Here is a 24505-nt window from a genome sequence, read left to right on the forward strand (position 1 = left end):
AAAAAAAAAAAAAAAAAATTACTTGGCAAGACACAAGTGAAACACTCCCAATATTCATACTGCATTTAAAAGCAACTGCATAAAATTATTAGGCAAGTCTGACCATTGTTTAGGAGGTTAGTTTATCCAGATAAGATTGGCAGGAGACTAAACGCTGAACAAGACTAACAGGAAACACAACTTCATCCCCCAGTTTAATAAAAATAGACAGAGTTAAATAAGTCCCACTCAGGCAAGCTGAGTAGTAGTTAAGTGCAGCAAAAGTATTGCTTTTCAGCAGGTCATTATTATTCTGCATAGTTAGAATATGTCATCAAGATTCAGGAGAGGGATGCAGAAGGCACAGTTAATCAGAGGAAAATCAATATGTATGCACTTAATGTGACCCTCCTCCACTGTTATAGATTCATTAGATTGTTTTCATGTCTACCTTCAGACTCCAAAATTTAATAGTTCAGATTATTTAATGTAGTGTTGTGGGAGCTACTCATCCATAGGTTGGAGGAAAAAATGAGTACTGAAACAGAAGTAATGCCATATGCCATAGGGAACATGATCCAAAACTGTATTTTAGCTACTTAGAAAAATACAAATAAACAGTTTAAATATCAGTTCAAGTACATGCTAGATTTAGAATATTTCCACTGGTTTATTCACTATCAGACAGCATTTTCTAACTTGGTGTTTTGCACTGAACAGCATGGATGCACAGAGTAGGAGTACACACATACGAGGGGGCTTCAAAACATTTGTGGAAAAAGAACATAGCTTTGACATGGTTTAAATCGCATGGCCCTCAGTTTTACACAGATGGACTTAAAGGCTGGTATCAATGCTTGCAGAAGTGCACTGACCTAGATGGAGCATATGTTGAAAAATAAACACCATAGCTTAAACCGTTTTTTCTTACTGTCCTTTTTCCACAAACTATTTGAAGCCTCCTAGTACTGTAGAAGAGAAAATGTAGTCTCAAAAGAAAGAGCTGTCTAACAGGTAAGGCAGTGAAAACATTTACATGCACACCAGTATTCTTCTGTTATCCTGAATGCGACTAAAATCTGAATTTGTCAGATGTCATGCAAACAGTACGGTACAGTATCCCATTTGGATCTTCCGAATTAGGCCTTTTTCTACATTCATTATTTTCTGATTTAGACATGTTAGATATGATGATACTAATGCTCTATCTGGACATGTAGACGCATATTTGAAATATGCATCTCATTTGCTGTTTAACTACCGCTTGTTTTCTGCCAACTGAACTAGAGACAAAGATCACCTGTGATGTCTCAAAAAAAAAAAAAAAACTGCTTTTGCCAACTTTTAGACATTATGGAAGAAGACATCAGGTTTTTAGATTTATGCAAATATCACAAGGCTGATACTGTTGAGAAGGCAGCTGATCATTTGAAAGTCAAGGCTGTGTTTGCACAAACACTGGGGGATCTTTTTCAACAAATCCTTCTTTAAATGGGACTATATATTATATTTTCTGCATGTAAATATAGTCTTCTTTACTCGCTGTTCGATTCTTAGGTGGCTAAAATACAGTTTCTGCTTCCGGTCCTATTTAGAGCAGTGCATGGCTTTGTTGTCAGTACGCCTGTCCCAAAACAGGGCTGTGCTGATTGATCTACTTCAGGAAACACACTGACTATGGAGAAGTCCTCATACACAACATCTGAACTTTCCCCTTTAAGCTTAGGCACATCCTGGAGCATCATTTCAAACATCTTCACCAGTACTTCCTCAGCACATTTTTGGCAAGTCTCCTTTTTACTGGAGTGGTTGATCAGCTTGACTATGACTTTCACATCTGCAGTCCTTGGATATTCCCCTCTTCAGCCTCCAACACCGTATACACAAAGGCACCGTACTGTATCCTGTTCATTAAAATAGGATGATGAAGCAACACAAAGGGACAAGGCAGTAGGAAGTTAGGCAAGGACTCTCCATGATCCTTGAGTCGTTCTTCTACGACATTTCGATCCTGAAGCAGACATTTTGGATGTCAACACATTTATTGTTAAACTTCCATGTACACAGTTCCTATATGAGCAGTATTTCTGGCTCTGACACGGCACAGTAGAGCATGAAGCCCATCTGGTCCACCTGGTCCTCTGACAAGCTGCTCAACAGATTGACAGCAGGCTTGAAGTAACTGTGTAACGCCCCTTGCTCCAAGTAGCCAATCAGCTCTGTGATGCACTGCTGGAATCGCACGTCCAAGCTGCTCTCAGACCAGTCGCTCTCGCCATCACTGAGGTGCAGGATGAGGTTAGCCAGCGGGGCGGCTTTGAGCGGTCGCAGAGCTGGGTTCAGTCTGCACACCGCCTTAAGGATTTTCAATGTAAGTCTGCGGTAGCCGCCGTCAGAAGCATCAAGCTGAGCCAGCCGCTGAGTCTCCCAGGGGTACAGGGAGAGGTGCCAGGCATTGACCCAGGGAGAGGTGAGCTCTGGCTGGGCAGTCAGGGCCACATCCTCATCCCTCAGCAGAGGCAACATGGAGATAAACAATGGGGGGGTGCTGCTCTCTATGCCTCCATTTTCATTTCCAGGCCTGAGGGATCAGAGAAAGTAAAGCTTTTATGAGTGAAGGCAAGTTTTATTCAGAATGTTTAGTTACATAGTTATATTCATCACATAGGAGCATGACAACAGCATTTGAGCTTTTCACAATTTCCATCAGAAGAAAGTCACCATCATATGACTACAGTTAAAGGCCAACATTTTGGTGGTCAAAGGCCATGGCCACTGTATCCTCATCTCTGTTGTGATGTCTTAGAACAGGGGTGTCCAATCCTGGTCCTTGAAGGCTGGTATCCTGCATGTTTTAGATGTATCCCTCTTCCAGCACACCTGATGGTCATTATCAGGCTTCTGCAGAGCTTGATGATAGGCTTATCATTTGAATCAGGTGTTTTGGTAGAGGGATACATCTAAAACTTGCAGGATACTGGCCCTCGAGGACAAGGATTGGACACTCCTGTCTTAGAATTTTTGTCAAGTCTGGTGCAAATTTTCACAGGGACCCAAGGATGAACCAATTAGATTTTTTGATAGATTTTTAACCAAGTCCACAACAACTGATAGTAGTTGAGGGACCACCATAAGGAGAGCATGATGCAGTATGTTCTTGCTTTCATTTACAGCATTACAAACTAAGAATTCAGAATCTTACGGACACACACCGAATCTCCAGTCTCAGGTCTGGTCCTCCTGGTACAGGTCTGACTAGACAGTCCAGAGTGCTGCTAATGGTCGGCCAGTTCATGGTTTCCATGACGGTTTTACTGAACATGTTCACAACTGCTTCTGATGACAAGTAACCGCCCACCAGGTATCTACAATAGGAGACACATACCTTCCACTTCAGTGTAATGTACAAACACTTAACAGGTTTGCATTACTCACACCACACCTTATTCCTGTCGCTTCCATGACACATTACAATAACCACTACGTAATATGTCACTGAAAGGTCAGATTGTGTAGAATAGTGCGTACAGATGTAAAATCCCTGAATGAGTAGAGATGATAATAAAGTCTGTATCACTATGTTAAAAAGGCCAAAACTGTTTATACGATACACATTTCATTTAGATCCAATGTTAGCATAAAAATGTTCATCACTGAAACTTTTGGTTGAAGATTGTTTTACTAATTTCAAGGAAATTGTTACAGGAAAAGTTAGTTAAAATCATTTCTGTGAGTGATCACCTGTCCCAGTAACTTCGGCCTCTGGGGAAATACTCCAGATTGACCCGTCGGACCATCCAGTGCAGAGGGTGTGTGAGCAGGGTTTCCTCTCCGGGTACGAGATGCCATAGTGAGGCCTCCAGCTGCAGAGGCACCAGGAGACATGCGTGGTCCGCACTGACCACCTACACATACATACACAAATAAACACAAGACATTACACTTACATCTTTATAGATGTATGAAACCCATCTCTGCTACTGTGATGAAAAAAAATAATGGAAAATAAACACTTTTTGAGTGATGAAGACTTTCTTACTAACTACAAGTTATGCAATGCAAAAAAAAAAGAGACAGAATAACAAATGGTAGAAGAAGTTGAAAATGAAGTAAATAACTCATCAATGACATTTATGGAAGATTGATAAAAGAACTGAACACCATTATCTCAACTCTGAGTCAGAAAAATCTGTATAGAAAGCATTCACATCTGTTCAGTTGATACGAGTCATACTTTGATGCACTTCAGAGTATTGCACCAAATGCATTTCTCACCCTCTAGATTATGAATAGAAATAAAATACTTCACTCCTCTGTGTGAAATGGGTATCCATGGATCCATGTCACCAGTTTTGATAATGACACGTGACAGGCTTTCTTTCTATGACCATTTAACTGTGCTATTTAATGTGGTCAAATCCAGACCATGTCCCTATCTACATACTTTACCAGAAAATTTATACTATTATACAGAAAATCTGAAGAAGATTAAATCAGTGTCAAACAAAGAGAGACTTTTTTAAAGTGAATCATGAAATCAATGTAAGCTGTCACTTGTTTAACCAGCTCAATGTACCACAGTATCGTGTGCCAAAACCTTGAAATCTGCAAGTTAATTTAATCACAGCCAGTCTGTTGTGTTACCACCAGTGTGCCGTACCTTTTTGTTACAGATTTCTTTATGAGAAAACGCATTAAAGAGATGAAGGAAAAAATGATGAGGAAATGAATGATTTAAAAACTCACAAAAATATAAACTACATGGCTTCTACCAGAAACAGTCAGTATTTAGTATGATCTCTGTTCCCCTAACAAAAAGCAGCACAGACCATAAGAAACACTGGACATGTGATGAATGACAGACTAGTACAGTTAATCTTATGTCAGCACAGATGAGTTCAAGACATGTTAAGCACAAAAGAGATCACATTAAAGACTAGATACTGCAGTCACTCTGAAATTCTGGTTTTTAATGCTCTTCTATAATTCTATCTCTGTATCCTTTATACTGTTATCTGTTCTTTTTTATATCTACTCTTTCTGAAACAACAAACCTACTTGTGGTTTAAAACTTTTACACTACTGTATTATCTGTGAAACTTCCCTGATTTGCAGCATGAAAGCAAAATGAACCAGACTAAATATATACAAGGAGCCTGTTTATATGACCATAAAAATACAATAACGGGAATAATCAGATAATTGTAATAATTGGATCTTATTCATTTACATGCACTTCAGAAACGCAATAATTGAAAAAGCCCAATTTAGATATTTCAGTCCATTATGGGATTTCTTTTGTAGTTCATACAGACATTGTGATGGGAGACTCAAACTTCCTATTATGGTCTTCCGCTCACATTGGACTACATCACTTCTGTTTACTATGATTTCTTTTCTATTTTTTTGTTAATTTTATTTATCTATTTTTCTTAACACAGATGTAAATGAACAAACTAATCAGATCAACTAGAATTTTGGGGAGAAATCCAGGTGTATTAATCAGATTTCTCAAACAATTACATGATCACTTGAATAATATGGTAACTCCAGAAATTGGATAATGATGGGAACTTTAGTGTGCAGGTAAACAGGCTCAGTGTTAAAAGAAATGTGGACTCTGGGAAGGACTTTCAGGCCATAAGGTCAATAAACTAATGACATCCTGAGTCATTAGTTTGGAATGTCAACGCAATATTTAGACTGACATAATCTTTCTTTTTTCATCATGGTTACAGAGAAGAGGCTTCCATTCATCTCACGGTTACACACATTTTTTTGTGTTTGTTGATTTGTTTGTTGTGTTTTGTTTGATTGCTGTTCACTTTGTCTTATTGTTTACTTTATTGTGTACTTATTTTGTGTTGCCTTCAAGGATGTATGTATGTATGCATTTATTTATTTACTTTTCTGGTATGTCAATATAGGTGTGCATGTATGTATGTATGTATGTATGTATGGATGGATGGATGTGTGTGTATGTGAAGATGATAAGTGAGGTTAACTATTTACAAAAAAATCCAAGGGACTTGATTTTTCATATATTATGCTGATAGGAAGCTAAAGGATAGACTGTTGTGTGGAGAAGGGGTGGGATAAGTTCTACTTCCTCCCACTCCTTTTCGAATGTGCAAATGAAATCAAAGTTTGTTTTCATGTATATGTACAGTATTATATTTTTTTCATGTTTTCTTGCAATCTGTTTTATTTCTAAGGACCAAGTAGGATTACTTTTGTTTTGTTGCATATTTGAAATAAACTTAAATAAACTGAACTAAATGTAATTTAAAAAGGATTGGTTAATGTAATAAATGTTGATAATAATTCAAAGGGTAGGCCAAATAAGCTTATTGCTTCTGCCTATTTCTTTATTGGTCACTACACCAAGATTGAATTTTTTTTTCGGGGGTATTTTACATTGTTTTTACTTCTGTTTTGGTATCGCATTGGTGTTACATCGATGAACCCTGTACTGTACTGACTATTTTTTCACGACCAAAAAAATAAAATAAAATAAAATAAAATAAAACAAACAAACTAAACTAAACACAGAAGTGTGTCTTCAGCTATAATAACTTGCGTTTGTGCATACCTGCAGGTCATCAAGCAGAGAGCCGCCCAGACTCATTTCTCCCAGAGGCATGTCCGGGTGCCGGCTGTGCAGAAAACCCTGGATCTCAGTGCAGATGTCCAGAGCCAGAGACTGAGCCCTCTGGACCTCTTGCGGGGCGAGTGCTGCCCTAGTGTGATAGTACTGCTGCAGACGCTCCTGAGAACACACAGGATATGGTTAGTTCCACACTTAAACAGAAATTCTTGCGATTTTTTCCATCATAGCTCAGATTTTTTATAAACTTGTGATACAGAACATATCATGAAAAGCATGGGAAATAATCACAAAACAAGTTAGTCATCGTTGAAGCAGAAACATACTGAGCAATTTTCATGTGTGTATTTCGAACAGTTAGAGATGCACAAACAGAGTACTGCTAAAAGAACAACTCAAACCATGAGGTGAACAATCCTATTTTTACACTTCCATTGGGAACACATACAGTGTTCTCTTGAGAAATAGAATATTCATAGTCATTTTGTGCCTCTAAGCCGGCTTGTGAGATTCTTACAAAGAGCACTGACAGGAAGCCACTCTGCCTGCTAAATTGCTGCAAAGAAGAACCCTAGTAAACAGCAATGAGTAATGCTGGGAGCACACAGTTACTGCTGTTAGAAAGACAGTTACATGGGGTCGACCAGTAAATTATGAATCAGGATGGATGGTCTTACATGACTGGAGAGGGTTAAATCTTTAAAACACCACCTGCTGATGCTGAATTACTACATGAACAGTTTTACAGCCTATTGCAGGGGAAAAGCACCAAGTTCAGCCAATGGTGAAATGCAAATGGACCAAAGACACATCTAAAATGTTGAAAGAAGTACTGCCTCATTGCTTTTACTGTCAAAATTCTTTGAAAATGGACTAATTATGTTCTTTGCACAAAATGTATCTTGCAAATGACAAGAACTGATGAAGACAAACTCAGTTTCAGCTTCATTCCTAACATTATATATGATATCGACAATATGAACTGAAAGTATCACAGCATTTGCAGCTAATATTAATTTCCAACATTTGTCCATAGAGGGACATTTATGAGTCTAATTGTAAAAAAGATAAGAAAACAAACTAGTATAGCAAAATACCACAGGGCTATATAGATTTAAGTGCAGTGGGACACAAAAGGTCATATTTATCAACATGATATTCAAAAAGTAGCCATGAGTACAGGTTTGTTCGTCTTGCATTACTTGAACAGATCTTAATTTCTACTCTGAATCACGTGCCTAAATTGACATTTAAATTGACAATGTATACAGCAATGTATATTGATTTTACATAAAAATAACTGACATTTTTAGTGTTCTATGAAATTCTTATTTGAAGACATGTCTGCCTGTCTTGACACAGTCGTCTGTTACATTGAACATATGAGCTTTTATAATCAAAAACAATAAAAAGCTCATTGTTTTTAAGCTTTTGCCAACTATAATATATATTCAGAGGTAATCTCTGTAATTTGATGACATTTTTCTCTGTAACTCTGTCGAATTACAATAGAACTATAACACTGACTATAATTAAATATTAAATGAATGTAGCTGTTTAAGTTTCACTGACATACTGTACATTACCCTAAGATTCTTCATGCTTGTTTAACTTCCATATAGCAATGCAGAAGTTCACACTGTAATTTCATTATGCAGGGACTGTGTGCTGCTGCCTAAGCACAGCATAACAATGCATATCCCCTAAGCATAGCACTTTGCACAACATGTTACACATGCATAAATGAATGAGCCAGAGCTCTCACAGAAATGCTCCACAGCAGCTGCTTACACTGAATGCATAATGTTGTGCTTCAACAGCTCAAAGGTGAAACAGAGTGTATACCTGCAGACTGAGGACACATAGCTGGAGTCTCTTTGACTTGGACTCAGGTTTAGGCTGCAGCTCCAGACTGGATGTTGGAGGTTGTTGGCAGAGGTCACCTGATGAAGGGACAGATTTAAAGAGCTGTGAAGTCCTATGTAAAATGACTGAAAGACATATGTGTACATTCACGCATTTGTGTTGCACATCTGAAGTCCTTCACATGGTGCTGGTACCTTTCTGTTGTTTGGTTGCCTTGGCGACATGTTTCATCACCACGCCCTCAATGCCCTTCTTCAGCAGAGTGGGAGAAGCGGACACTAAGCTGAGCTCCTCCCAGCTCTCAGCCATCTTCTGCTCCACTTTTTCAGCGTCTGCTGCTCGGCCAGCACGTTCAATCAGCTGGAAAGGCATACACACGATCACACACACGTAGCCAGAACACGTACTGTGTGCAAATAAAGAGCATGCTCTGTCACAATCATCAAGCAAATTAAACAAGAATTTAGGATGCAAAATAGGACTTCAGCTTCAGTGGACTGACAAATCTGCATGTTTTTAACTGCGAATCACATTTTACTTCACTGACCACATTTGAAAATCAAACACTAATTTTACAGGTAAATTATATTATAACAGTCATATAATACATATCGCAAAACAAGACTTTAGTTTCAGCATACTATAGTACTGTAGGCATTTTTTTTTTTACCTAGTTTTGGCAATACCGTCTCATATAAAGAACATACTGACATATATACCAAGACCTTTAACTCACTCACAATAATGGGATCTGTTTTTGCATTTTATCACAGTATTTCTAACATCCAGCACTACTGCTGCTGCTTCTCTGTCAGGACTTGTAAAGCAACTCACTATGATACATCTGACCAAATAAATTAAACACATTACAAATTAATTAAAAACAACAATAATGTAGTGTTGTTGAGAATCAATACAATATTACAAAACATTATAGTGCAGAAAAACATGAATTAACTCAATAGTTGGAAATCCAACTATGATTTCTGCTTTTCTTACAGTAGAAGCTTTTAAATATTATCACTGTTTGCTTTTTCCTCCAAGCTGCCAGAATATTCTCCAGTAAATACAGTGCCTGTGGACTCACAAGCCACTAGAGGCAGACAACTACAAAGAGGAGACACAGACCAACATCACTTTTGAGAGCTAGCACAGACATTGTGTGAATAAAACTTATTGGGAAAATCAGAAGCTTTATTTTCCAAGCCTGAATTCGCTGTACAAACTCATTCTATATTCCCAAGCAGCTTGAATATGGATGAGGCACTGATGTGGTACTAACAACTTTCCAACACTCACCCGTTTCACTGCCAGTGTAGCGATACCAAGCACAGCAGCCCCCCCCACTCCCAGAACCAGCCGGGCATTAGACAGCAGGAAGTCAATCACCATAGCGATGCCATCCTCCCCTCGCCTCCGACTGCCGTGGAAGTTCATCGCTTCCCTTTTTGTGGTTATCCTAGTGAAGGGAGAACATTTAAACTTAGGCAAGCAGAAAGAAATAAGGAAATTATGTTCTGCTTGTGAGAAAATGAACAGCAGCCTTTACTTCAGCTTGGAATCCTGAAATGTAAATTAACTTTGGAAGTAATCATAAACCCAACTGTGATTTCATACAGAAAGTCATCATAATAGTCCTTCAAATCACCTTTTGATATTCTGTTTATGAAACATAAATTGTTTCTATATTTTTTTTCCAACATCAGATGTTAACTTAAATGCATCTCCTTTGTTTTTTTTGTCATTAAACTGTTTTTTTTTTCTTAATCAGATTTGTAAAGTAACATCTTATGGGTGTTTTCCACATGTGTGACTCATACTTGTATGCGAGCAAACCTTCACAGCTTTCCAAGTCAGACTTTTGACAAAAGTTGACTTTGACAATGTGGATGAATCTTTAGCCAGCAGTGATCTTGTATGAACTAAAATGATATATTCATGACGGGTCTACATATTTATTCCAAAAAACAGTGTGGGTGACAAGTAGAATACATATCCCCTGATTCAAGGGGAAAAAAAAGAAAAAAGAGAGAGAAAGTAACAAATCCACAAAAGCAAAGGGAGGTCAGTGAAGAGGTTAATAATGAGCATGGAAATGTCAGTCATATGCCGGGGCTTTACCAGTCAGCAGATCTCAACCCAAATGGAATTAATTGTGCTGCTCAATAACATCATCAGTTCTGGTGCAGTGGTTCAGAGACAGCTATTCTATATTCTGACAGAGAGACAGAAACTGAACTTTTAATCTGAACCAGAAAGAAGCCCCAAAACAAATAAAGCATTTGTCATCATGATTAACCACTGATGTGTCAGGGGAGGCAGAGGCTCACCTGTCATCATGACCAAAAAAATTAATAATAATGATAAAATAAATGTTGATATTTGTCTGCTGACCTGTTCTATAAATGTATTTTCCATGCAATTCCATTATTTTTACTTTTTTTTTTTAATTGAAATTTTATTTTATTAAAATGGGACACTGGTTTCAAAAACTATAGGTTACGATCCAATACATAACCTAAAGTATGAATCATATCCAGCCCTAAATCTGACTGACAACAGTCAAAGATTGCTGAAGTGATGCACACATGGATATGGAAGTCACAATATGCATGTTCAAGAGACACCAAGCTGGGGCTCTTCATACTTTCTTGAACATCACTTCCTCTCTGTTATCAAATTCTGTGAAACTGACTCCTTAATGCAGTGAGTAAATATGAATTCCTGTTTTAGCCTTTTCTGAGGTAATTTTACTTCTTCAGTCACAGTTGTCTTGGAAAATGTCATATATTGTACCATCAAGACATTGTTATTGTCAGCTATACAACCCGAGTTGCTCTGTGTTTTCCCACTCCTATTAAATAGCCCAAACTAACAATCGCAAAATGTAGCCCTGTCCACAAATGGTTGACTTCAGGAAAACGAGTCCAGTGAGGAGCCTCCCGACACCATGTGACTGTCAACTTTCACTGGACAGCGCCACACCTCTTACCAAACATCTGCATGCAGGTTGTGAATGTACAGTGCATATATATTTTTAAAAAAAACAAACAAAAAAAACATGCTAAACACACATACGATGTGTTTATCATATATTCATCTCCTGATGATGAAAAGGCAGTTCATCAGTCTGCCCTATTATAAAGCCATAGTTACAGTTATGTATAAGATACAGCACTGCAGAAAAGGCCTAGGCCAACATTATGTTTGTTGGTCTAGTAAAGTTGTAATGACCACACATATGCATTTGTCAGTCTCTGTTTAAAAATCTAATCTGGATATATGTGAAGGATGTACAGCAGTAGAAACAAAAGTTTCAGAAAAAACAGTTTCTATAAACCAAAGTGGTAGTACTTAATGTGACCTTCCTTTGCTCTTAATATGTCTTTTAGTTCAGATGAAGTGAGATTTATTGCACTCATTTTCTGATGTTTTAAGCCCAAGTTTCTTTTAACACGTCAGATGTTTCTAATTGTATGTGGTGCTTCTTGTCATTGGGTCAGGAGTCACCCTAAATAATGACTTTAACCTATACAATCCATTTAAATCAGTTTTAGTGCATCTTTTAATACTGTGCACATATTTCCTGTATTTTCTTGTATCTGAAGAAAAGAGAATGAAAAATAAATACGTATACTCATTTCAACCCAGCAAAAACAAAGCTAAAGGTGGCCTGAGACTTTTGCACAGTACTGTACATGAAGTAGAAAAACCGTATAGCCTCATCAACAGCTATTTGTTTTAAGAAATAAACATTAAAAGTTTTCCATTTAATCTTACACACGTTCTACTGCAGTCAAAATTCAAGCCATAAAATTCTTGACAAACCCAGCAAAAGCCAGAGGTTATTTTCAAGTGAAAGAAAAGTGCTTGATTTATGAATTATTAAAACTGCATAAACGATTTCACACAGCATTTTAATACCATCTAAGTAGTACATGTGTACAACTAAAACTTCAGTTTGCACAAAACTCATCACATAATCAGCTGCTGGCACCTGAGATCCACAAATAGCCTCAGGATGTCTGTGTCTCCAACCCCCATGAACGCAGCAGTGGCTGTCCTCTCCCCTTGTCAGAGGTGCAGGGCCCCAAGAATGGAGACATGCTCTATTTATAGACATAAAATGTGCCTGAGTCACACCGATCGAGTCAAATTCACAGCAACCTTCCTCATCCAGTTACAGCACATACATACGTACAGCACGTACAGTACTGATGACACATTCAACATCACAGCAGAATTCATTTTGGGTTTGTTACAACACCATCAGAAAAGTCTAAGGACACTGGAGCTGACAATGTCAAAAGTTATTCAACATTGGTTACAACGGCGAACAAAAAGAGCCCGTGACCTTGCCTGAGTTTTGTTCCAGAAAAGGCAATAATGCGGTTCCACATTAAACTACATCTCATAGGGCTGAAACACAAATTTAGAGGAAGATACAAGGTAGTTGATAACAACACCCCTCCAGAAAGACAGGCAGCCTTTTAACATGGAGAGAAGGGCTAACCGATTAAATGTTTAGTTTCAGTGTTTTCTTTTGTGTTTGTGAGAGTGTTATAACCTTAATCTTAGGATATCACACCCAACTGTGAATTACAGTGAAATATTCCCTTTTTAGACAGTTGACTTTTTAAAACTAACGCATTGCTAACGCTACATGTCACCATTAGAGGCTGTTTCCCCTTATGTGCCCCCTCCTACAGTGTTACATAAATAGACTCCAGTGTATGAGATGAGCACCTTAGCTAGAAACAAGATAAAATGTACAGTTCGCTACTGTACATCTAATGTTAACTTGCCATTTTACTACGGACAAGAAAGCTACACTGCGGGTAGTTCTCATGGAAGTATTCTGTTAGCTGACAATAGTTAAGCTAGCCAGCTAATTAGCTAGCAACAAAGAAGCTATGTTAGAAGTCAGTGACAGCTGAGTCCGCCGTAGCGTGAAGTGAACGTCACTTACCACTCAGTGAAAAGGAGAACACATGAATAGGACCGCCAAACATTGGCGCTTGTTAAATATTCAGGTCATTAATGCTAAAATCAGTTTTACAAATGTTGACAGCCAGTGTAAATATAACTCAACCAGCTAGCTAACAGCTGCTCCTCTTCCTTTTCATCATTAGTGACTGAACTTCAGCTTTTATTTGCTACAGCGCCCCCATCTGCAGCGGCGGTTTCAGTTCATTTATAAAAGATATCATTATCCCTCAAAGAATTGACCAGTTATCAAAAGTATCTAATGATATAAAATGTTGAATACATTCTAAACCAATGATCCTATTGATACATCTGAATAGATTCGGTTAAACACAGTTTATTTTTTCTCTGTCATCAGATATGACACACTTGGACGTTCAAAGGTTCTGTAGTGAACATAAATTCCTTAGAAAAGGTTAAATAGAGGTAAACTCATTTAGGACTGAGCACAAAATAGTTCTAGGTATTAATTAAGGAAACGTCAACAACAGATTTAATCAGATGTGTCCACAATGTTTGCATTATAATCTGTTCATTCAGTTAGTGACAGATTTTTTACTAAAACATTCCAGATAATAGCAAATGAAGAATCCAATAGCCTTTCTTATTTTCAGTTGCAGTTTTCTTCATAGTAGTAGTATAAATTCTTGAGTTATGGTCATAAGCATTTTGTGAGGTCACAGCAACATTGCCTTTTAGACATCAAAATCTTATCAGTTCATTCATAAGGCCAAATGAATGTTCGCGCCAAAACTGAAAAAACATTCTTTCAAGTGGCTTCAAAGACTTGAGGTTTTAAATGTAATGAGGCTCAGTGCATATATCTTAAACTCAACATATGTTGTTGTGCATTTCTTTCATTGTTCCCATCTGTAAATAGAACAGATTTACCGTTTTACCATCTCTGTGACATGACATAAACTTCAACTAAATGCATTATTCCTTCATTAGTTAAAATGAAGGTTTATGCTTATGATTAGGGTCAGGTTTGAGCTAATAAACTGACAGTATGAAGGTAAAATCAAAATTCATTCAGCAAAGGTGAGTCTGAGATGACACATTAGATCAAGGGTGTCAAACTCCAGCCCTCGAGAGCCGGTATCCTGCACATTTTAGATATTTCCCTCTTTCATCACACCTGTAAGCCATTGCATCATTATCAGGCTTCTGCAGAGCATGATGATGAGCCGATCATTAATTGAACTAGGTGTGATGGAAGAGGGAAATATCTAAAACATGCTGAATACCAGTCCTTGAGGACTGGAGTTTGACACCCCTGCATTAGATCCTCTTAGGAATACTGCAGTTCTTACATGGGTGGCTAGTGAGGACCCTAAAAATGACAACAGGGTCCTACAATGAACTTAAAGCTTGGAATGACAGTTTTTGTTGCAGATACAATATGTTCTTAATTTTGACCAAGGAAAGATTTTCATCATCCAGAAAAATTCCCTATTAGCAAATTCAGATTAATCTGCCTGATCAGTTCAAAACATGTTTGATAATGGTCATGAATGAACTACGAACAATTATTGTTTCATCTGGTATTTTGGTCAGAGAAAACTAGTCTTAAGTTCTGGAGCTCAGGTGACTTTACAGCTTGTAGCAATCAGAGACGTTATGAGTTATTTCCTGACCTGCCAGCTGGGATGACCCAGCTCAGCAGACTGACTGTGTGGAGAATATTTCAGTTAGATTCTTTCAGCCATGAAACATGACCACTGAAGTGCACGTCCATTCAATGTGAGAAATTTCTTGTTTTTTACCCCTCGGTCAACTGGCTGAAGGGGTATTGTCATTGTTTTGTCGTCTGTCTGTCCGTCTGTCCATTCTGGCCGAGGGGTATTGGTGCGCAGCATGTTAGGTTCTCTTCTTGTAGACGATCATTACCATTCACCTTTGGCAACACACTCAGGATTGCAGCACAGCTTCAGAAAATCTTCAACAGTTCTGTATTTAGAAAGTAATTCATTCTCTGATCTGAGGTTATTTCTGTTCATGTGTAACTGCATAACCTAACAGTCAGCAAATAAGTACCTCAGCCCAATACGGTCGAATGAAAGCAAGAAACAAAATTTATCTGTGTTTGCACAGCAAACAGGGCAGACAAATACATCTGGAAATGGAGATTTCCATCAGACTGCTTAGACCAAGTTAAACACGACATAATGGTGGTTTGCTCAAATTAAGTCTGGACTATTTAAAATATCCAACAACCACATTAAATCAAGGGCTTAAAAGTGAAACCAACACTAGTACCTGAACAAAACCTAAACAAGATCTAAACAGCCATCAGAAACAAAAAGCATGTACTGCTCTAAAATGATTAATACTTTTTGAATCAATAATCTTATAATAGATGCAAATAAATTAGATAAAATGCAGTTTCTCAGCTTTGCAGCATCATCAGATATGATTCATTTGGATGTTCAGAGGCTCAGTAGTGAACATGGAAACAGGATTTTCTGCATTGATTCACCAGTAAAACCCATGGAGTTTGATAAATGACAGTGGTTATAGACACTTGTTTCATGTTAAGTTCATGATAAATCCTGCTGAAAATCTCACTTCTTTAGGTTTCTTTGTTTTAATATGACCTTTGAATTTACTCTGAGCTTTTATGAACATCTGTATGATCATTAAATTAAATATAGAAAAAATACCAGATTTTCGCACAAACGGAAAATCCAGAGGATAATATAATACATCACTTAGGAAAGGTTAAATGTTAGGAAAATTTTGCAAGTCACCTCAAAAATAGTGCTAGGTCTTTATGGGTTAAAGTTCAACACAACTATAAAATAGAAATTAGTACATTTTTTCCATGGGTCATTATGGTCACATTTACACTGTCTGGACCCTCTAACACAGGGGTGTCAAACTTATTTTAGTTCAGGGGCCACATTCAACCCCGTTTGATTTCAACAGGACCGGACCAGGAAAATAATAGTACAATAGCAGATAAATAATAACAACTTTAAATATTTTCATGTTATTTTTTTGCACTAAAACAAAGAGAAAAATTTGAAGTTGTCAATATTTATAGTCATAATGTAATATTATTTTTTCACATTAAACCAAGAGGAATATTTGGAGTCATTATTTATAGATTATTATGCTACTATTTTACTTGCAAATTCATCCTGTTTGACACCTGTGTTCCAACATATCTACTGATGTGTCTTTATGTTATTGCTCCGTTAAGAAGATTTTAGGACAAATGACAGCCTTCGATGTCTTCTGTGTGGGGTTTTGAGTGACGTGTGACTGACAGCTCATTTACCAACTGAGTGGACTTAAGTTATGCTTCATGTATTGCACTAACATGACCATAAAACGATTCTGTTACATAAATGTGATTATAATTTATGTTTTACCATCATTAAGCTAACATTAGTTTTAGCTGTTATCTACATATGGTCACTTGTGTCTCTAAAAAGCCAAGATTTCAACGGCAAAAACGTACACTCAAGGCATCCTGTCCACTTCTCATGTATAGTTTATGATTTAAATGAGGAAAACTTGGATTCAGTACAGAATGGTAACAACCACAACCACCTCTTTCATTACGGTAAAGCAACTTTATACTGAAATAGGAGTATAAAACAAGGCCTGAGCTTTTACTCCATAAAGCATCAGTTTAGTTGATAAAACATACTGTGACCTTTACTAAATTGTGCCACCGCTAAGTTAAATCATAACAGAAAGCAGGGGCAAATGTCTGACAGCTCTTGCAATGTAAAAACTGCGACAGAGGAGAGAACAAAGATGTGGTATGGATCAGAATTGCAGGTGCAAAAAAATTAAGGTTTCGATCTGCATAAAAGTTTCCCCAATCAAAGACTATACAAATATATTGTACATTATAACATGTTTGACTGCAGCTCCGCTCTGGTTTTCTTATGTACAAGTCCATAAGTACAACTTCCTCTTGCGTCTTTAACATCTGTACATCTCTGTTACAAAAAATACATGCCGTTGTGAGTCATCTATGAACACAAACAAAAAGTCTAACTGAAGTCAGTAACGTGAAGTTCTGTAGTGTGTGCGAGAGCCGCTAGCTTTGTCTGCGTAAAACTCAAACCGTTTCTGAAATCAAAATCAAATCAAAATTCAGACAACAGATTCTGCTCCTGGTGTCAAACTAGAGCATGAGCGAGAAAATGAAAGCCGATTAAAAAGGTATGTGACACAACGGAAATCCATAAAAGAACTGATATTTATACGTTTACATGGGTGTGAATGACATAGGTGCAGCTCAATGGCGTCTCATTTTAACTTTGCGTCCTGAACTCTCTCTGTGTTTGCTGTAATCCTGCCCACGTCTCCAGTAGTTCTCTGAGCTGATGCTATGGCGGCGTTGGCGGGACAGCGACGGGTGTCTGTTCTCTTCTTTGTCCATCTCAAGGACCCGTGGCCTGGAGGACACAAAACAGAGACTAAATCAGAACCAACCAGTTGTCACGACATCTTTTCAATAATCATCAGAACTTGTTAGTGCAACACCAACACATCAGTTATGACACATAAATATTCATATGTCCCTGTGCAACAGAAGTATTAAATAATGTGCAATGGTCTATATCTAGCTGCCCTCTTTATAGTGCACTTTGGTCTTTAAAAAAAAAAACGGTTTACTATTACATCATAGTCGACGTGGAACTAATAAAGAATGATCTTAACAGGAACAACAGCACTCCAGGTTTTGCACCAAAGTAGCTCTGGGTCCATGTTGACTTTTCATTGATGTGTATTGACTTTAAAAGAACAGACCTAATGTCACAATAGGACAATGTTCTACTGGCCAACAACTTAGTATTCTAAACATGATTCTAGAGTCTAGAGTTTTAGTAGTTTCACAGTCCTACAAGCTATTAACCAAAATCCTTCAAAATGAACCTGGAAATAAAATATGATCACAATGTTTTTGTCCAACTTGATCAATAATAATGACATGGTGGTGCAGCGGATAGCACTGCCACCTCACACCCTGGATTCAATTCCCCCTGGGGGAGGGACTTTCTGTGCAGAGTTTGCACGTGTACTCTCGGGTACCCACCATCCAAAGACATGCACTAATAGGTTAATTTGTGAAGCTACATTGTCCATAGGTGTGAATGTGAGAGTGACTGGCTGTTTGTCACTATACGTCAGCCCTGCCATGAACTGGCATGTCCAGGGTGAACCCTGCCTTCGCCCGTAAGTAGCTAGGATAGACTCCAGCACCCCTGTGTCAACAGAGACTTGTATTCAGATCAAAGACCAATAAAGTACATAGACACTTACAAAAAATATATGTAACACATGGTATATAGGGTTCTTTGGATGTTTGGTTATTTCTCACTGAATTGGGTTTGAAATTGTATTAATCAGTGAGATTTGGGACATATCTATGCATGATAAAAACTTAGCTTGCAGAGCCAAATTTAAAAAAAAAAAAAAAGTATTTGGCACAGAACTATAGAGCTGATGAAATTCTCACGTGATTTTTTCTTTTCAACTGAATCTGCTAGTTACTTTTGTGGTCTTCATCACACTTCTGTTAGCACCCTGTGGATCAGGCTTATTCTCACGTCCTTAGGTTTAATTCATGCTCAGGTATTTCACTTCAAGTGTTATGTGCAGATCAGGTGAGACTTCTTCAGGTGTGGTAGTATTTACCTGTGAGCAGCATCAGGGTCTGCTTTGCGATGTGAACGTTTGGCTTTTAGAGGAACAGGTCTTTCTGGAGGGGAGGAGCTTAAAGCACTGTCTGAATCCAGTCGAGGAGCATCAGGTCTGGTCCTGGCAATGAAAGATAACAGTCAAAGTAAAGAATGGATCTGGGTAAACTTTTATAAAGGAAAATTATTTCTGAAATCATGCTGTTTGCCTTACTTCCTAAGGATGATGACTGCGCGGCGCTCCTTGATGTCTTGAGGGCGGATGCAGTGGGTGATGTCATCTGCAGCGTAGCCACTAAAAAGAGAGAGATGCTTTGAGAAGAGGTGGCAAAACCACACACTGTTACACAAGTAGAATCCTCAGTACTCATGTAGAAGAGGAAAACTTCCTCTACTGTAGTACAGTGCAGGCTCTGAAATGCATTCATGGTATATGAGAAAAAAAGATACAATTGACTGAAAATAATGAACACGAACTTTTCCCACAGTCCAGTCAATGTCTGATATCTACAGCTGATTTTTGACGACGATATTTAAAGCCAATTTTTTTTTTTTTTAGCACATTGACCGTATAATACAATTGAAACACTCAGATAATTAAAATTTTTATGTTGCAATATAAATTATTAATACACGTACACATGGTACTCTTTTAACATTCATTGAACTTCAAGAGCTGCCCACACAGGTGCCTGATTAAATACATTTTTACTACCTATCAAATATAGGCTTTCAAATAAAAATAAATAAAAAAAAAAAAAAAAAAAAAGAGGCAGATATTGAAAAAAAAAACTATATATCAGCCCGATATATCGGTCTACCACTAATTTTATCCCTTTGCTGCCTGAACCAGTGAATTTCCCCATTGTGGAATCAATAAAGTTTCATTTCATCTTGTTTAATAAAAACTCTCCCTGCGCTCATTTCTTGATTTAATGTGAAAGCCAACATCCATTGACTTTATTGACTTTTACAACATGAAACGCTGAATCAAAATCCTTGTATTGTTTTTGTCTTGAGATATGTACTGATGGATACACAAAGGAATCATATGGTCCTATTGTCCATTTAGGTTGATATCAGTCTTGATGTTGAGAAAGTGCACAGTGATGCTAAATGAAAACAATAGTCAACCCCCCCCCCCAAATATATACAAACTAAGCAAGTTTTGAAAATGCCAAAGTTGATAACTAAACACTAGGGTCGTCCAAAAGAAAAATTTCTTAAGATTCTCTGGATTAGAACCCTGCATTTGGTTCCATATCTGGCCAAATTACTTCGGTCCAAATTTTATGCAAATTAATTAATATTTAGAGGTTGCACAAGTCACGTGAAGATTGCTCTATATACTATAATATAACTAGCCAAATGAATAAGGCATATTAGAATAATTTGTAATTTTATTCTCAAAATCAAACTGCAACTCACATAAAAATGTTACTTAGAAAGTCCAGCAACCACTGTTGCTTTATTGAAATTACAAAAAATGTTCCTGTGTTCTTTGACAACTTGGAGCAAGTACTGTTTCTGATCTTCATTTTTTGTTTGGCTACAGTTGAAGTCTTGAATAAGCTTCACCCCTCTTTCAGCAACATCATTGACAACTTTTCTGGAATGCACAATTTTAGCAGCCTTCTGAAAGTCTTCATCATCAGCCCAGTCTTCTGGAGGAATTCTTAAGAATGTTTATGGCAGATCCAAAGTTTCAAAGAAACGCATCGTGCTGGTGATGACAAAATCACTGATCTGCTTCCCTTCATAATCTGCTTGATTAAGGGTATCACAACGCTTTAGTGGAACCTCTGAACCTTCATTTTCCATAATGTTGTCAACCATCAGCTGCTTCTGCTCGTGGCACACTGGAGTCACAGAATGCCAGGCCAACCAATTCTTCACTCAAGTACCAAAGATATCGACAGAAAGCTGTTAAGGCTGCTTTCTTGACAACTGAATTTTCATACTGTGACAGCTTTTTAAAGAATGCCAAATCATTTGCAGGGGCTTTCGCTGGTGATGGGGCTTCAAACCATGCTCTGATGTAGAGACTTTGTGCAACCTTTAAAACATCTCCTTTTTCTTCCAAATTTTTTCCTAAATTATTTTTTGAATGCCAAAACCTAATGCAGGGTTCTAATTGAGGTTATGTGAAACTTTATTTTTTACCATGATTGTTGGACCACCCTACTAAACACCTAAGCTGCCTGAAAACTCCACTTTAGTTCAGGAGCAAAGTATTTGTACTTTGTTACTTCCCACCTCTGGCTGTAAGTAACCTCTGCTTCCAGCCCACATACAAAGGCAGTAGATGCACTGTCAGTCACCTGAGTACTGTGACGCTCCCTCTCCTCACCGGCAGGACAAACACCGGCTCCGACACACGGATGGGCTTGAACTGGAAGCGGCAGCCGAAACACAGAGCACTGTCACTGAAGAAGGACACGGAGACGATGGGTCGGGCGAAGATGTGCAGAGGATCCACGTGTGACACAATGCATCCACCGGGCTGATAGTCATTGATGACCGCACTGTTGACAAACCCCTCCGGGATCACCCCGTTGGACACCAGCCGTTTGATCACCAGTTCATGCACCCAGCTCGGGATCTCGTCCACCTCTCCTTTCCGGTACAGCCTCTCCTGACCCGGTCCACGTTTCTCCAACTGGGCTCCGTACGTGTAGCCCTCCCCGAAGAAGTATTTGTTGCGGAGCGGCGCCCTGTCCACGGTGTGTTCACGGTACAAGCCGGCCTCTCCTTTGGACACCACCTCGTCGATCTTCTCCTCGATGAGTGCGCACTCCTCCGGGCTGAAGATGCTCTTCTGGAGGATGCTGCTCCTCACTCGCCGGGCCTCCTGCTCCCGGAGCTCCGAGCTGTCGTCGCTGTGCTCGTAGTCGTCATCGTCGGACTCTCGGTACTTACGCTTTCGACCTTTCCCGCTGCCGTTACTCGTCCCGTCCACGTACTTATTTTTGTACTCGTCTCTGTGTGGAGTCATGGATTTCAGCTTCTCCCTCAGGTCAGAGTATCCGCCGGCTGCCATGTCAGGCAAAACAATACGACTTCTGTAGTGCGACGTGAGCTCCCGGTTAACAGATAGCACGCATTAGCACGACATTTCAGCGCAGGTTTAGTCGTGTCTGCTATTAATGACTGAGGTAGAGGCCAAAACGAATATGTGACGATGGTTTTTGTAGCTTGAGGCGAGATTCAGTCATTCACTGCGCCCAGCATTCCAGAGGAGCTAACATTAGCCGAGCAGCACAGACGCCCAGGCTGGCTGTTCAATCAAACCGCCACAGTTAGCAAGCTGTATCCGACAAAAAGAACCGCTGTGGAAGCTTACACCAGTGGTAAATACTGCGTCGACCCTACAACACACTCAGCCGGCAGAAAGGCCAACGAGAGCTAGCTGAGCACAGCTGCTTAGCTAACAGCTAGTTAGCTAAACTAGCCTGGCTTGGTCTGTCCGTCACCGCCTGGAAAAACCAACAAACCACGCAGCAACATTTCACATGTCACCGCTAAATTCCACAACGCGATGTCCCGGAGACGTTTCCACAGAGGTTTTATCTCAGAGTGATTAGGAAAATCATTATTATATTCAACAGAAGCCTTGAGGATAGATAGTTTACACCATCATAACCTCGTCTCCAAGAAAAAGGCTGAAAATAAACTCGTGTAACCTGCCAGGGATCTGCGCATGCTCACTGGTGACCTACTAGTTTGGGACGAACTGTCACGTGACCTAGACGTTTATTATAGGCGGACTCATAAATCCATTTTGGGAGTCTTCAGGAGTCCGCTGCTAATTTTGTCACACTTAACACCTCCACGTTGTGCAAAACAAAATTCAGAGGGACACAGTTTGGCAATTTTTTGGCACAGCTGAAAAAAGAAAATAGGCCTAATGCTAAAAACTCGTTTTTGTGCAAGAAAGTACACGTGCAATTTTTTTTCACACTATGTAATAAAACTTTATCATATACATTGAAAACATCAGATAAACAGCACTTTGCTCATTTGTTTTAAATTCAGCTTATTAATGCATGTAAGATTTAACACATTTAACCTACAAAGACCCAAACGATTGACCATTGACCAAAACCATCCTCTGATCTAAACTGTTTAATGCCTGTTGATCCACTCATTGTATTAATAAATGAAAATAACTTGTGTAAAATACAGTTTTTTCATCTTTTAAAAGTGCAATTGTAACAATATTATGCCTCAGTTTCTCATTTGCACATGTGCATTACACCTTACAGATCCCAGTGGATCTACAAGGGCACAAAATATTTAGTAATAAGCATATTATTGTTAAAATTCCACTTATTTTTCTTAAGAAAGTTCCAGTTGTTTATGGTTGTTTAGATTATTTAGATTTAGATTGAGATTATTCAAAGTTTTTTCCACACCGTGTGATTTTGCTTTTTCACATTAAAACAGAGTACATTTTGGAGTTGCCATCATGTAGAGGTCATTAAGCTGTTATTTTACTGGTTCGATCCACTTGAGACCAAACTGGACTGTAATTAACTGTTAATGTCTTCAGTATAATTTATGCATTTCACAAATTCATCCAACAAGCCAGGTTGGACCTTTTGGCAGGCTGGTTTTGGCCCACAGGCCACATGTTTGACACCCTTGAAACAATGATATAACTGCAAATACAATTTAACAACAATATCCAGTTCAATGAGTGTGTGAGGACTGTTTGCAAAATCAAGTAAATCTTGTCTCATTCACCCGTGAACTTCAAGATGCACTGACTGATTTCTCATAATAAGAGTTCAGAATGACCAGAGGTACGAGGGCCGTTCAATAAGTTCATGGCTTCACCCAGAACAGAACAACACAGACTGATAATTTATATTTTATTTTTCAACATAATCTCCATTTACAGCAATGCACTTGGTCCATCGATGTTCAAGCATCACTATCCCATCACGAAAGAATGTAACATCCTGTATTATAACAACCAGTATTTCTGGGTGAGGCCATGAACTTATTGAACAGCCCTTGTATCCAACATCACCATGAGCCTAAATACAATTGGTAAACATTACCATTATTATTATTAAGTTTTAGAGGTGTACAGTGGTGGAAAAAGTCTTTGGACATCCCATGTATTTGTGATATATTGCATTAAGACTCACTATTAGGTCATTCAGCTTGACCAAGTATTGTTCCATTCTTCAAACCCACATGCTCCCTTCTGCACATGCTCTATTCTGTTGAGGTCAAAATTGGAAGTTTCAGCAAAAATAATGAAACACACCCAGGACATGACATGTTGAAACAGACAAGAATTTTGTTTTGTTATTTTTCTTCTTAACAATAAATTTTTTTTTTTTTTAAAAATCCAATTGCATTTGTTTGTGTCTGTTTGATGCAGCCACACTTT

General features: G+C 38.4%; 2 protein-coding genes across 3 annotated transcripts; both read right to left on the bottom strand.

The window, feature by feature from the left end:
* Window positions 1-18: 18 nt before the first annotated feature.
* On the bottom strand, window positions 19-13644 carry mief2 (mitochondrial elongation factor 2). 2 transcript variants are annotated; one of them, XM_030128603.1, is made up of 8 exons: window positions 13422-13644; window positions 9752-9911; window positions 8647-8812; window positions 8432-8529; window positions 6572-6748; window positions 3721-3884; window positions 3192-3344; window positions 2050-2560 (listed from the first exon to the last, which is right to left on the bottom strand). In XM_030128603.1, the coding sequence occupies exons 2-8, from the start codon at window positions 9887-9889 to the stop codon at window positions 2050-2052; spliced, it is 1407 nt and encodes a 468-aa protein (XP_029984463.1). In that variant the 5' UTR covers window positions 9890-9911; window positions 13422-13644. The 2 variants fall into 2 exon arrangements, with proteins under 2 accessions (XP_029984541.1, XP_029984463.1); XM_030128681.1 differs by lacking the exon at window positions 13422-13644 and having other exon boundaries at window positions 19-2560; window positions 9752-9889.
* A 3275-nt stretch (window positions 13645-16919) lies between these two features.
* alkbh5 (alkB homolog 5, RNA demethylase) lies at window positions 16920-22810 on the bottom strand. Its single transcript, XM_030128794.1, has 4 exons — window positions 21423-22810; window positions 19316-19396; window positions 19100-19222; window positions 16920-17856 (listed from the first exon to the last, which is right to left on the bottom strand). The coding sequence occupies exons 1-4, from the start codon at window positions 22139-22141 to the stop codon at window positions 17697-17699; spliced, it is 1083 nt and encodes a 360-aa protein (XP_029984654.1). The 5' UTR covers window positions 22142-22810; the 3' UTR covers window positions 16920-17696.
* Window positions 22811-24505: the final 1695 nt, after the last annotated feature.

The sequence above is a fragment of the Sphaeramia orbicularis genome, chromosome 1, assembly GCF_902148855.1.
Source record: "Sphaeramia orbicularis chromosome 1, fSphaOr1.1, whole genome shotgun sequence".
NCBI lineage: Eukaryota > Metazoa > Chordata > Actinopteri > Kurtiformes > Apogonidae > Sphaeramia > Sphaeramia orbicularis.